Source organism: Pelodiscus sinensis, chromosome 23, assembly GCF_049634645.1.
Source record: "Pelodiscus sinensis isolate JC-2024 chromosome 23, ASM4963464v1, whole genome shotgun sequence".
Classification (NCBI taxonomy): Eukaryota; Metazoa; Chordata; order Testudines; family Trionychidae; genus Pelodiscus; species Pelodiscus sinensis.
The window spans coordinates 11,709,641-11,723,624 of NC_134733.1; the positions used below are offsets into that span (position 1 = coordinate 11,709,641).

Consider the following 13,984-nt stretch of genomic DNA (forward strand, 5'->3'; position numbering starts at 1 on the left):
CAAAGACACATATTACTTAAATCAGTTTTATTTAAGAATTTCCTACATTGACAAATCTTATAAAAAGCATCCAAACACAGAACTGCAGCAAACAGCATTCTTATGGATATCTTACAGACAGTGGAACTTCCACCCTTAAGAGGCACACTGAGCTCGCTAGTGAACTCTGCTACAACTACCGCAAAGCACACCACAAACTCAATGTTCTCGTCACAAACCCCATCATCTTCAATTCACATTACCACACTTACATATCATTAACAGAAAAGAACACACACCATACAGCATTCACAGCAGTTGACATAAAGGGAAAAAAATACAGATTCATTTCACTTAACACATTCAACTAATTGGTTAACTAGGTATAAAACCCACTTAGTCTTCCAGATATGGATGTCCTTTGAATGCAAGAAACACTCGTACTTTATTTGCTACCATTGCTCTCTGCACACTCTCTCACCAAAGCCACAGGATTGAGAGACATCTCGCCAAGAAAAATAAAATCCCATAATGCACCACCAGGTCTCTGCATGCGCTCTCTCCTTTTTCTCGCACATACCAGCCCTCTCATGCCTCGGCACCATCATCAATCCCACACAAGGTTTCAAAAGTTCAAACAGCCTTCTGGTTCCATCTCACAGCCTTGCGTTCATAGCGTTGATACGACTCCATGAAATAAAGAGTAGCGGATAAAAATGGAACACCCACCGTCTAAGACGTAGCATGTGCAGTGTGATGAAGTATTCTTGGATGAGAAAGCATGTAGACAGAAGTATTCCTAAAGCAGAATATTTACAGCACTGCTTTTCAATTAAGTGCTTCTTCCATACATATTTGAAATGAGATGAACTGCAGAGATTAAATGAAGCCTTCATATTGTACTTAGTATATGAGGGGAGACAGTGTTAAAAGAAAAAACAAAAACAAACACCAACACTGTGTTCTCCAACTGGGGCATTTGGAGAGATTCTTATGGTGGGGATCAAATTAAAACAAACAAGAGGAAAAGAATGTAGATTCTAACCAATGGTTTTCTTTTTGAACATGCAAAGAATTCAGCTGACCAGGAAACAAGGAATAAAATATTACAGGAGAAATCCTTCCTCTCAATTGTAGTGTGTTAGTTTACCCATCAGGCAAACAGCAATTCACTTCCAACCATTCCATATTCCAACAAATTATGTAACAAAACTTATAAAATTCCTTCAACCTTTCTTTTTACAAAAGAAAAATGTCAAAAATACTGTTGAATATACTGCACATTGAACAAATTGATCAGGAAAATTTTAGAATATATGTAATTTACAATATACTTACCATGAGTTTAGAAAAATTTGATTTCCCACCATAGAGTCAGTATCAGAGCCCACTGTATCTACATTCCCCAGCCTGATGATTTGGAATCCATACTTGAACCAAAGCCTCCGTTAAACCCGCTGCTTGATCCTGCATTTGATGCTGACCCCCAACCTATTGCTGCCCCAGAGTTAGAACCCCCGTAAGAATTACTTCCTGAACTAAAACCCTGGTTTTGTTCCCTTTGCATGTTGCCTTGAGGTTGGTTGTTTCCTGATGGTCCAGACTGGTTCTGTTGACTAGCTAGCATTCCCATCATTCCCCAGCTACTCTGCAATGCTGCCTGGGCTGCTGCCATCATAGCAGGGTTGATACTAAATGCTCCAAAATTCATCCCGCCACCCATATTACTACCTTGGTTGTTCCCCAAACCTCCTCCTCCCCCCCTGCTATTTCCAAATCCACCCTGATTTCCAAAGCCTCCTGGATTGCCACCAAATCTTCCACCTCTTTCTAACTGTCTAATGCTATTGTGCTTAGGTTCAGCATTGGATATATGTACGCTGATTCCTTTAATGATCAAGTCCTCTCCACAAAGAGACTGGGCAACCTATAAAAAACAAGGGATGCAAATAAATATAGGATTAAACCATTTTTTAAATTACTTATTACAGCACAAGACAAATCACGAGTCTGAATAGATTTGTAAGCTGTAAAGGAACAGTATATGAAGTTTCTGATTCAAGCTAAAAACAAGATTATTTCACTTTACTGAATAAACCTAAATCACTTAGTCTAGTGTGAAGATCCATAGACACAGTGCTAGCTGAAAAGTATGAATCTGTAGACATGAACTATAAATATACTGATGTAATTCAACAGAAATTCAAATTACAATTGAAATTCTCAAACTGCAGTGAGAAAACCACTGTATATTCAAATCCAATAATTACATGGTAGATGACAGAGTTTGTCAACATTTACAGTCAGAGAGCTATTGAAAAGACTTAGGAAACAATTTCCTAAATGTTAGAGAATAGAATATTTTTTTAAATAAATACCTGATCATCGGCAAATGTAACAAAAGCAAATGCTCTGAAGGGTTTGGGGATGAAGACATCTACTACTTCTCCATACTGAGAAAAAAACTGTCGGAGCTCATCTGCAGTCATATCCTCAGTGCAGCGCCCAACAAACACCTTTCTGCTACGCAAAGGTTCATCAGGACTTTGCTGGGTAGAATCACAGAAAAAGAAATAGTGATTTAAAAAAAGTAATAATTCTTCCGAATACTAATTGCAACTTAGTTTTTTATAGTATCACAGAATCCTAGAAATGGAAGGGACCTTGAGAGATCAAGTCCAGTCCCCTGCTATCATGGCAGGACCAAGCACGGTCTATATCATCCTTGATAGATGTCTGTCTAACCTGTTCTTCAATATCTCCAGTGATGGAGATTCTACAACCTCCCTTCCCTAGGCAATTTATTCCAGTGTTTAACCACCGTGACAGTTAGGAAGTTTTTCCTAATGTCCAACCTAAACCTCCCTTGTTGCAGTTTAAGCCGATTGCTTCTTGTCCTACCCTCAGAGTTCAAGGAGAACAATTCACACCCCCCCCTTCCTGTGAAACCCTTTTAGATACCTGGAAACCACTATCATGTCCCCTCTTAGTCTTCTCTTTTCCAAACTAAACAAGCCCCATTCCTTCAGCCTTGCCTCATAGCTCATGTTTTCTAAACCTTTAATCATTTTTGTTGCTCATCTCCGGACCTTCTCCAATTTTTCCACATCTTTCCTGAAATGTGGTGCCCAGAATGAGACATAGTACTCCAACTGAGGCCTAATCAGTGCAGAGTAGAGCAAAATAATTTCTCATGTCTTGCTCACAACACTCCTATGAATGCATCCCAGAATCATGTTGGTTTTTGCAAGTGTCACACTGTTGGCTCATATTTAGCTTGTGGTCCACTATGACCCCTAAGATCCCTGTCTGCAGTACTCCTTCCTAGACAGTCCCTTCCCATTCTGTATGTGTGAAACGGATTGTTCCTTCCTAAGTGGAATACTTTGTATTTCTCCTTATTAAACTTCAACCTATTTACCTCAGACTATTTCTCCAGATCATTTTGAATTATGACCCTATCCTCCTATCCTTATGAAGTTTTCTATCACAAAAGAAACAATTAACAAGGGTTATCCAGGTGTATATCAGTTACAGAAAGAGCCAAAGAAAAGCAACCCTCCAGTTGCTGTACACACTATGAGATAACGTAATTAAAAACTGTACCCCCCTGAGAAAAAGATGGCAAGGATGAACTTGGAATTCCTAAGTGGATAGAATCAACCTTATCCTCAGGCCTTATTTACACTGGAAATTTTAGGGAAATCTCCCGTCTTTGCTTCGGTAGTGGTGCAGTTCCAGCAGTGCTGACAATAATGGAAACAGCACTACATACTGACCACAGCCATATCTACAACCCATAAGCTAAAGCTCTTTTGATGACTGAAGATTTATTTAGAACATCCTGTTCAAAGAGCATCTCCTATGGGTGGTGCCAACGGCATGTGTGTTAAAAATGGAGAGCAGGAAGATAGGCAGACCATTCCTTGTGCTGTAAATTCTTCACTTGAAAAATATATAATCCTCACATATATAGCAAGGCCTGGTTAAAAGGGTTGTGGTCTACTCTTGGCTCTACTATTGACCCAGTCTGGCCTTGGGCAAGTCACCTATCCTCTGTGTCTTACTAGCCTCCCTTCTTCAAAACAGGAACAGTATTTGAAGCAGTTTAAACAGGAACTGTTAAGATATTTATGATGTTATCAGGCTGGTTTCTATAGTTTTCAGACTGGATATCTCCCTTGTGCTAACTAGTTGTTTTCTCAAACCTCCATCCTACCTTTCCTTCAATCTCTTCACATCAGCATCAACCCACCTAACCTCCAGGCTCCACTCCTTCCTTTTGTCTTCTGACCTAACAATTCCTTTAGGCTACGTCTACACTGGCATGATATTCCGGAAATGCATGTCTAGATTGGCAGGATGCTTTTCTGCAAAAGCACTTTTTGCGGAAAAGCGTCTGTGGCCAATCTAGACGCGCTTTTCCGCAAAATAGCCCCGATCGCCATTTTCACGATCGGGGCTTTTTTGTGGAAAACAAATCTCTGCTGTCTACGCTGGCCCTTTTGCGCAAAAGTTTTTCGGAAAAAGACTTTTGCCCTAACGGGAGCAGCATAGTATTTCTGCAAAAGCACTGACAATCTTACATGAGATTATCAGTGCTTTTGCGGAAATTCAAGCGGCCAGTGTAGACAGCTGGCAAAAGTGGCTAGTCTAGACACAGGCCCAAAGTCCACCCCTTCATTTTCCCATACATCTAATCCCTTCTTCAGTCAACAGAACTCTTTAAAAGAGTGCACGTTTGTTTCTATAAACACTAAAATAATGTAAGGAACGGTACCTTCGAATTAGGAAGTTTACAGTCACACCATCTTCCATCTATCATGTGACGTTGAGACATCACTTTCACCTGGGTTTCATACTCCGTAAATCGAACAAAACCAAATCCCTTTGAATGACCAGTTTTAATGTCTTTCTTAACCTAAGATGAAGAGGGGAAGAGAGAGAAAAAGATTATCTTGATCTGTAGTTTTCAAACTATGGGTCGCAGAATGTCAGGCACTGGGTCTCATTGCTGCAGGTTCATTAGTTGGGTTGCTAAGGCAGGCTTTCTGCCTCCTTTCACTGCAGACTGCACTGTGCCCCAGAAGCAGTGAGCAGCAGGTCCAGCTCCTAGGTGAGGATGGGGGTCAGACGAGCCCACAGGGCTCCATGCACTGCTCCTACCCTGAGCACTAGCTCCACACTCCCACTAGCTAGAACCTGCTGCTGGCTGCTTCCGGGGTGAAGCAAGGTTTCCGGTTCCAGGACAGGCAAAAAGCCTGCCTTAGCATCCCTGATGCACCGCTAACCAGGAGCTACTCAAGGTAAGCCCCTCTTGCCCGAATCCTGACCCCAAAGCTGAAGCTCTCATCCTGAGCCCCACCCCGGATGCTTTTTTTAGTACACAAAAGCATTTGATGGGTTCATAGGAAAAAAGACTATGTGAATTCCAGAAAAAGTGTTCAAAAGAGCATGGGTTTGATGCATGGTGGCAAAGTGCTAATCCAATCTTAATATAAAACAAATCTTTAAACATAAAACATATTGATGAAACTTAAAATTCAGTCTTCAAAAACACTACAACTACCATAATAGTAATAATAAATTAACATGTAAGCACAAAACCCAATCATCACACAGCGGGCCATATTCTGTCTCATTTACACTGTTACAACAGAATTATTCCCTTTTCAGAAACAAGTCTTGATATGGGTCAACTACCTGAACACATACCAAGATATCCCCAAGAAAAAATAGCACACTGCAAATAGTGTAAAGCAAATTTTAATGTTACAGTAGTTAAAGATGTACTCTTTATACTACCCAAATTGCTTTGTACTGGCTCAAATAGAAAAACGTTTAAGTTAACGGAATTCAAATTCTGACTTAAGTGGAGAGGCAAGTGCAACAGAGTTTACCTGAACCATGAGAACTTCTCCAAACGTACTAAAATATTCCTTCAAATCTTGTTCAGTGGTTTTCCAAGGAAGACCCAAAACTATTAAATCGGATGTCTTTTGTACAGCTCGTTTTACTTTCACAGCTGATGAGGCATCCGTTTCATCCATTTTTCTCTTGTTATCTAAATGATACACATCAGAAACTGTCATCTATCTCCACAACACATGAAGGAAAGCTGCTTTCATTGGTCAGAAGCAGCATAGTACTAGGATCAGATCAGTGAAGAACAACCAAGACTAGTGAGTGGGCTGCATGATTGCCAGTAGTGGGCAACTTGCGGCCCTCGCACTCGCTTTCTGCCTCCTTCCTGAATGCCTCACACACAGTGGAGAACTGGACCCCCCATACATCCTATTCTTCCCCCTCCCTCTAAACACTTTTGGAGCATCAGGAATCCACTGAATTCATGCTCAGTCCCTGTTCCTCCTCCATCTTGAACAGCCATGAACAGCTGATTCATAGCATTCAAGTTCTGAGAGGGAGGGGAAGGAGCAGGGATGGAGTGTGAATCAGCAGATTCATGGCGCTACAAAAGTGCTGGGAGGGAGGTGGCGGTGAAAGAAGAGATAGGCTCCAGTGCCCCAGTGTGCAAGAGGCATGGGGAAGGGGGCAGATAGGGGACATGCAGGCCTCAGGTGAAATCCCAGTGGGCCATATGCAGCCCATAGGCTGCCCATCACTGGATAGATCCTTTCAGGATGTATCATGGAAGCTAATAGGGAAAGATACATATTTATTATTATGTTATAATACACATCCAACTGCCCTACAGTATTGGGATAGAAGTTCAGAAGACAGGCAGACACAAATGCATCTAAAAACACACTTTCAGCATGTTTTCCATTGAAGTACTGCCAAATAACATTCACATGCCTGACCAGATTTTGTATGCATTATATATACTTTGAAAAATGGCTACTCAAATGAAAACGGAAAAATGCTCTCCTTACTCTTTTTTTTCTTTTTTTGGTCATCTTTCACCTTTCCCACACCTTCTCTTACAACACTGATGTCATTGGTTCTAATCATGCAATTTCACGTGGGCAAACCTTAGCTCTGCACAAAACTCACTGTAGGATAGGACCTTTGATAACTCTGTGAGATTGTTAAAAGTCTTACAAAAAGTAAGGTAAAGTTTTATTAGTAAAGCACCTTGTAGAATTATACTAAATAATACTCTCATGAATGAGAACGCTCAAAATCACTCTGTGGGTCAGGCACACACATTCATGTGAAAAGGACTAATTTGTAGTTGTGCTATGGTTTGACAAGAGGAAAACAAAAAATAAGGAATCTCTAGCTCTTGATGTAAAATTCCTTGTAATTAAGAAAGCATGGCTGTACCAAATATTCATGGAACAAAAACAAACCTTTGGGATAATTAACAACATAGACCAGATTTCCCCAGCCAGCATCTGGGGCATGCAGAATTCCTTCCACTAGCCGGACTCCTCTCATACACTGAGACACTGGATTCCTGTAACGCAGGCCACATGCTCCAGGGAACTGGGCAGTAACTGTGGATAGCAGCACAGTGCCATCATCCTCTGAGGGGATCTCAATGGGCTCATCGTTCTCATCCTCAGTAACACGGATGTATTCGGACATCTTTGCTGGATTTTACTAATAGAGTAACAAAAAAAGCAGGGAGGAGATCAGCAATTTTTTTACTCCAATTTTATTTTTAATCCTAGCTTCTCTGCAAAACACCGACAATACTTTTTTTGCTAGGCATAAGGAAACTATCAAGTGAGGTTGCATTTTATCTTCTCTAAGCTTTGTGTGTGTTACGTTCTCACAACGAAGTGCAAGGTGACATGTAAGCGGAATGCTGGGAAAGGAAAGGGTGTGAATAAAGGGTTTGCTTACAATTTGCATTGATCTCACCAATCACCCCACTGAGGGGGCGAGGCGAGGCGCACCCCTGAGTGGGACGGGGTAGAAGGGATGAGCCAACAGGTACTGCTGGGAAGCGAAAAAGAAGGGGGAAAGCCAAGGACCAGACCAAAGTAGAGTGGGGCGGGGGGTGGGGGGTAAAGCGAAGGGGAGCAAGGATCAGACAATGCGAGGGCAGAGGCCCAACCATTTCTCAGGTGGAGGGGGGTAAATGTCCTGGTCACACTGGGGAGACAGGGAGCAGAGGTCAGGCCACAGAGGAAGGGAGTCAGGACCAAACCATTACCCGGAGAAAGGGGTGAGGACCAGACTAGATGGCCTGCCGATACGCTACCCCTAAATGAGGCCTAGTTTATAACCACCACCCCCTCCCGCGGGCAGCTAGGCCTCGCCACCCAGCCCTTCCGCGCGCGCTTCTGCCCGCCCCGTCAGGCCCAGCCGCTCTCGAGCTCCGGGCTGGGCCTAACTCCCCGCGGCTCCCGACCCGCTCCGACAGGCCCAGCCGCGGTTGGGACTGGGAACGCCATTGCCTCTAACTCTGCTCTGCTCACCGGGCTGGGGAAGGGGGCCTTACACGGGGCGAAAGGGTTACAGACACCTCCACCTTCCTACAGCCGCCGCTGACAAAATGGCGGCCCTACCGGCCCCCAGAGGCAGAGACCGGTCTGGGGGCGAACTATTCTTCCCTCGGAGGGGGGAAGCTGGAAATGAACGGAAAAGAGCAAACGCCGGGAACGTGGCCTGCTTGGATCTGCGTAAAGAAGCTCTCACACCGTCCTCAGTGTACCTCGCTCGGGATGTGCGGAGCCGTACCTCCTGACAGGGACAGAAGCAAATCTGGGATTGCCCTCACACACACCCTAGAGGAATGGTATGATCCGGCCTACCAGCAGCGCGCATGCGTAAGGCTGAGGCAGAGGCGAGATGGGGAGGGGGAGGAGGAGGAGAGGTGAGGTGAGTGCGGGGAAGGCCTTGGCGCTGTTCCCCTTGAAGGACGTTGAACGGCTAAGGGAGCGTTGCGTGCCCGCTGCTCCAGTCGAAGCTCCTTGTGGAAGAGGCATCCATCATAACTGCCTAGTTCTTTCATGGGGCTGTTGATTCTACTGTATTTGCATAGTTGTTAGGTTTCTCCTGCGCTGACAGTATTTAAAATAATGAACACACGTCTCTTGGTTCTCTTACAGTGTTAAGTTTGTTACAGGTAAAACCCAATTCTGTGAAAATATAAAGGCAATTTGAAGTCCAACTACTAGGGATCTTCCATCATGCAGCGCTTTCCATTCAGGGCTCAACTAAATGATGTGCCACAGGTAGGGGCTGCTCCTGTCAGGCCAGGCACCAGTTAACTGGTTACTCTGGTAAGCATGCAGATAAGGCAATGCTTACCAGGTAACCGGTTAACTCTTTACATCCCTACTCGAGGTTCCTTTCAGTTCTAGGATTCTAGGCAGGCAGGATCTCAGAACATATGAAGGGGCAGGAAAGGTGAGTTAAATGCATCAAAGGAGACAAGGGTGAATGAAGCCTTTTGCTTGGATTGCAATGAAGAATCAAGTAAACAAGTTATGCAGCTTTCAAAACTCTTTTGCCGAGCGTTTTGTGGAGGGATTTTTTTTTTGGATGACTGAAATAACTGTAAAGCTATTAGACAAAGTGTTAATATATGTATGAGATAAGTGTGACAACAGTTTCCTGCTTAAAGATAGGTTGTACTTTGAGACAGGAGCTCAGAGCTCAGTTTGGTCTGAGTCTTTCAAGAGAGCCAAAGCTACTCACGTGGATACTGTCTAAATGCATATTGCATTTCATCTCATTCCAGCCCAGAAAAAGAAAGGTCCCACATGTTAGATTGACATCATAATTCTTACACAATGGTTGACAGATTTGAGTCTAGGGTTGATAAATGGCACTGCATAATCTGTATTTCTAAAATAAAAATTGGTTTACTTGTAGCTCATTTCATTCTCAAGGTGAATGCAATAGTTACTGGTATTGTGATGACTGCACAGGCAAACCTGCTAATCATTGTTTGCTCAGCAATGACTCTCAGACAGATATGCACATTCAATACTGTTTTATGAGAGGGGAAATGTAGGTAGGGCATGTCTCCTTTATTTAAATAATATGGTGTGGGATTTTCCATTGTCACTTTAGTTTGATATCTTGTTCGAAAACTAGTACTTCTAATAGCCTTGTCATGCAGTCTGATCCCAGGCAAGAATCCCCATTGTTTTATGCTGAGCAAGATCTACTTCTCTTAACCCTTTGAGATACACCTAACATGCTGTATGCAGGCATTTATTTGAACAGCACCTTCTGTAATGTTATACAGTAATGTTAGTGGCACTAATTTTGAAACCTCAGGCACCTTGTTATTCATATGCCCTCCTTTTGTATCTTGTGAGGATTTTTCTCGTTCTCTGTTTTTACTGTGGCCCTTCCCTCTTGATTTTAAAAAGAATTGGCTAAACTAGACCGAAATCTGGACAGGTTAATGTGCAGATGAGTTCTTCATGGAATCATCAGCTTGTGGTTCCCTGGAGCTTTGCATAGGTTGGGAGGTAAACTATTCTATTTCTGAGTAAGAAGGAATCTCATTTGAGCGCTGAATTCCCATTCACCGATACGTCTTTCTCATTTCCTCACTGCTATGTTGTGGGGAAAGTGGTAAGGAGAGGCTAGAACTGTAGCTGCTAGTAGTGTAGAACTCTTCAGATGTTGTCGTTCTTTCTACAAGAGGTTGTGAGGTTCTGCTTCATGAATTTCTTTGTGGCAAAAGATGTTTGTATTGACTCTTATAGAGAAGACACAAGACTCACTAGCAATGCACATAGAAGGGATTCTGTATTGAGACTACTGGATGCCTATGATCAGATTATAGGACAGTCTGCACCTCTGTCCCTTTTCTGGTCTCTCTCACATGTTAGGTCTTTTGCCTTTACCTTGCTGGGATGGAATTTAGAGAGGGTCCCTTTTGATTCTGACAGTTCTTTTGTTTGTCCTGTGTTTGTGGGTCTTATCCTGTCCTGGTAAGAACCATTTGGGTAGATTGGCTGGAGAGGAGGCAAAATCACCAAAGCTAATAATAGTTCTTGCATTGTCCCATAATAGGTCTTCAGTGTTTGCTGAGAGGTGGCTATCTCGACCTATTCTTTTCCTTCTGACATGTTTTCCCAGAGAGCCTCCTGTTGAGTTAAACTCTTAGACTGTCAACACAGCGACATTATTTTTGAATAACTAACGTTATTCCAAAATAACATGGTTCACGTTCTACACAGCAAGCAGTTATTTCTACATAATGTTGAAAGACCTATAATGTCAAGTTGTAGGACTTTTTACTCTGACTCCTGTAACCCTCATTTTACGAAGAATAAGGGAAGTCAGAGGAAGAATGCTTTAACTTGAACTTCCTGCTGTGTAGACAGCGCCAAAAGCTGAAATAAGCTATTTTGACTTGAGCTATGTAATTGATGTAGCTCCAGTTGCATAGCTTATTTTGGCTTTAGCCCTGCTGTGTAGATGTTCCCATACAGGTCAACAGAAAACACCCCACTGCTCAGGTCTTACGCATAGTGTTGATAAATCATGACAGAGAAACTACACATTTATCACATATATGGTACCTGTAGTTCTCCCTTGTTAACACAGCCTGTGCTGCCTATCCTAACTGTTCAGGATCACTCTAATTCTTGCAGTCATTTAAGGGACTGCTGACTGCATGACAACATTGAATGGTGTGTTGTTTTTTTTCCATCCCCATTATACAACTCTGGATTTCCAAGAAGCACAAGAAGAGGGAGAAGCAATTATTGTTAAAAATGTTCCCATTCCCACCTGCTATGGCTCCATTAAGGACAGCAATCTTCTGTTTCCTATAGGGTAGCCCTCCAGACCCATTAAACACTCACATTTTATACTTTGCACTGATACTACAACACATTAATAGCTTTTACACATTTTAATCGCTTTTTATGTGCCTGGATAATTGCCCTTCCACATTTCTGTACATTATTATTAAAAGATCAGAATAAAATGATAAACTCAATAATTAGTCCATCAGTCTTATAAAACAGTTACCCTAGCTGCAAATCATATGCCAGACATCTGTAATGCAATCATTTTTCATTTCAAATGTATACGAACAGGAAGCCATATAATGCAGTCATTTGGGAGGTTTGTAAGAAGGACTCTAAATAGTTCTGGCTGTTGTCTTCTTTACAAGACAAGTGGAGAGAAAACTTTCAATGTATCTTCCCCATGCAACTCTCTGTGTAACTTAAAACGGATGGCTGTACCATCCTATTCTGGGGAGAAAGTACAGTTCCATTTCAATATTCAGTTGTGCTTTTGGTAAAATAGGGCTGGAAGGTGCATTGAGAAGTCATCATGTTCAGCCACCTGCACGCTGGTAGGACCAAGTAGACCATCCCTGGTCTATCCTCCAATGATGGGTATTCCACAATGTAATTACCTTTAGAGGAGCAAGTTTTTCCAAATATCTAAGCTGTAGATTAAGTTAATTGCTTCTTGTCCTATCTTCCATGAACACAGAAAACAATTGATCACCGTCCTCTTTATAAGAGCCCTTGACATATTGAAACAATTATTAGATCCCTCTTTAGTCTTTTTTTTCTCAAGATTGAACATGCCCAGTTTTCTCACTGGTCAGGTTTTCTAAACTTATCATTTTCATTGCTCTCATTTGCATTCTCTTCAGTTTATCCACATCTTCCCTGAAGCATAGCAGCCAAAATTGGACACAGTACTACAACTGAGACCTCACCCATGCTGAGTAAAGGGAGACAGTTACCTCCATACAACACTCCTGTTAATATACCCCAGAATATTAGCCTTTTTCATTGCTGCATCAGGTTGACTCATTTGTGAAGCATTATAATCCCCAAATCTTTTCAGCAATACTACTATTGCCTAGCTAGTTATTCCCCATATTGTAGTTGTGCATTTTCCATCCTAAGTGAAGAGATTTGAACTTATCTTTATTGAATTTTATCTTGTTGATTTCAGAGCAGTTCTCCAATTTGTCAAGGTAATTTTCAGTACCAGTCTTGGCCTCCAAAGTACTTGCAGCCCCTCACAGGTTGGTGCCATTTGCAAAGTTTATAAGCATACTCCCCACTCCCTTATCCAATTCATTAGTGAAAATACTGAATAGTGCCTGGTCCAGAACTGACACCTTAGGGATCCCACTAGATACACTCTCCTAGTTTGACAGTGAACAACTCATAAATGCTCTGTGAGTATGGTCTTTCAATCAGTTGTGTGTGTATCTTATAACAATCTAGACCAGCAGTGTGCAGCCTGTGGATGTCTCCTGTCTTCCTGGGGGGGTCACAGCACTGGGCCGGCCGCCATTTTGTTTTCCCAGTTTGGCACCCGACGTATGCACAGCAGGGGCAGGAGGAGTGACGGGAGCAGACCGGTGCTTTAAATTAAAGGGGCCACAACAAAAAAATTTTTTTTCCTCAACCAAAATTTTTCCAGCACTGGGTGGGTGTGTGTGTGTGTGGGGGGGTGTGTGTGTGTGTGTGTGTGTGTTGCGAATTAAAAAAGGTTGAGCACCACTGATCTAAACCAGGGGTTTCCCTTGGCTGAAGCAACTGCATAGTCTATCCCAGGAGACCCGGAGGTAGGGGAGCCTGTTCATTACCATTCCCTAAGTCCCACCATCATCCCACCCTCTTGCCCCCAGGGCACCCTGTCTCCCAAGGATGTGGTTTCGGGGATCTCCGGGAGGGGGGTTTGGTGTGGGATGGCAGCAGCAGTGGGCAGCACCTGAACTCTCTGAGTGGAGCGCATTCACTCAGCTTCCCTGAGGCTCCTGCCACCACAGGGAATGCAGAGGGGGGCCAGCTGCTGTTGTATGTGATGAGGTGCCATTGGTGGAAAGGGGAAAGGCTTGGGGGATGGTAATGGACAAGACTCGCACCCCCAGCCCATTGGGACTCCTGATCCGGATTGTGCAATTGCTCTGGCGGTGGATGGCCCACAGGCCAGGAGTTTGAGACACCTGGTCTAGACCATATGTTTCCCGTTTGCTTATGAGAATGTCATGTGGGACTATGTCAAAAGCCTTGCAAAAAATGAAGGGTTCCCTACACTTGCACCCAAGCTAGCCTCACTTGAAGGCAGAGGGGATTCAGTTTCT

At 43.0% G+C, this 13,984-nt stretch overlaps 1 protein-coding gene across 1 annotated transcript; it reads right to left on the reverse strand.

Moving 5' to 3' along the window:
- Positions 1–12: 12 nt before the first annotated feature.
- Positions 13–8,508, reverse strand: TARDBP (TAR DNA binding protein). Its single transcript, XM_006127051.4, has 6 exons — positions 8,370–8,508; positions 7,293–7,545; positions 5,880–6,043; positions 4,760–4,900; positions 2,358–2,528; positions 13–1,906 (listed from the first exon to the last, which is right to left on the reverse strand). The coding sequence occupies exons 2-6, from the start codon at positions 7,528–7,530 to the stop codon at positions 1,376–1,378; spliced, it is 1,245 nt and encodes a 414-aa protein (XP_006127113.1). The 5' UTR covers positions 7,531–7,545; positions 8,370–8,508; the 3' UTR covers positions 13–1,375.
- Positions 8,509–13,984: the final 5,476 nt, after the last annotated feature.

Bases quoted from the DNA above. Each gene is read 5' to 3' on its own strand.
- TARDBP (XM_006127051.4), bottom strand. From the start codon at position 7,530: ATGTCCGAATACATCCGTGTTACTGAGGATGAGAACGATGAGCCCATT. The intron at 2,529-4,759 runs GTACCGTTCCTT...GATTCTACCCAG, and splicing joins GTAAACTTCCTAATTCGAAG to CAAAGTCCTGATGAACCTTT. The intron at 1,907-2,357 runs GTATTTATTTAA...TGTTTTTTATAG, and splicing joins TTACATTTGCCGATGATCAG to GTTGCCCAGTCTCTTTGTGG.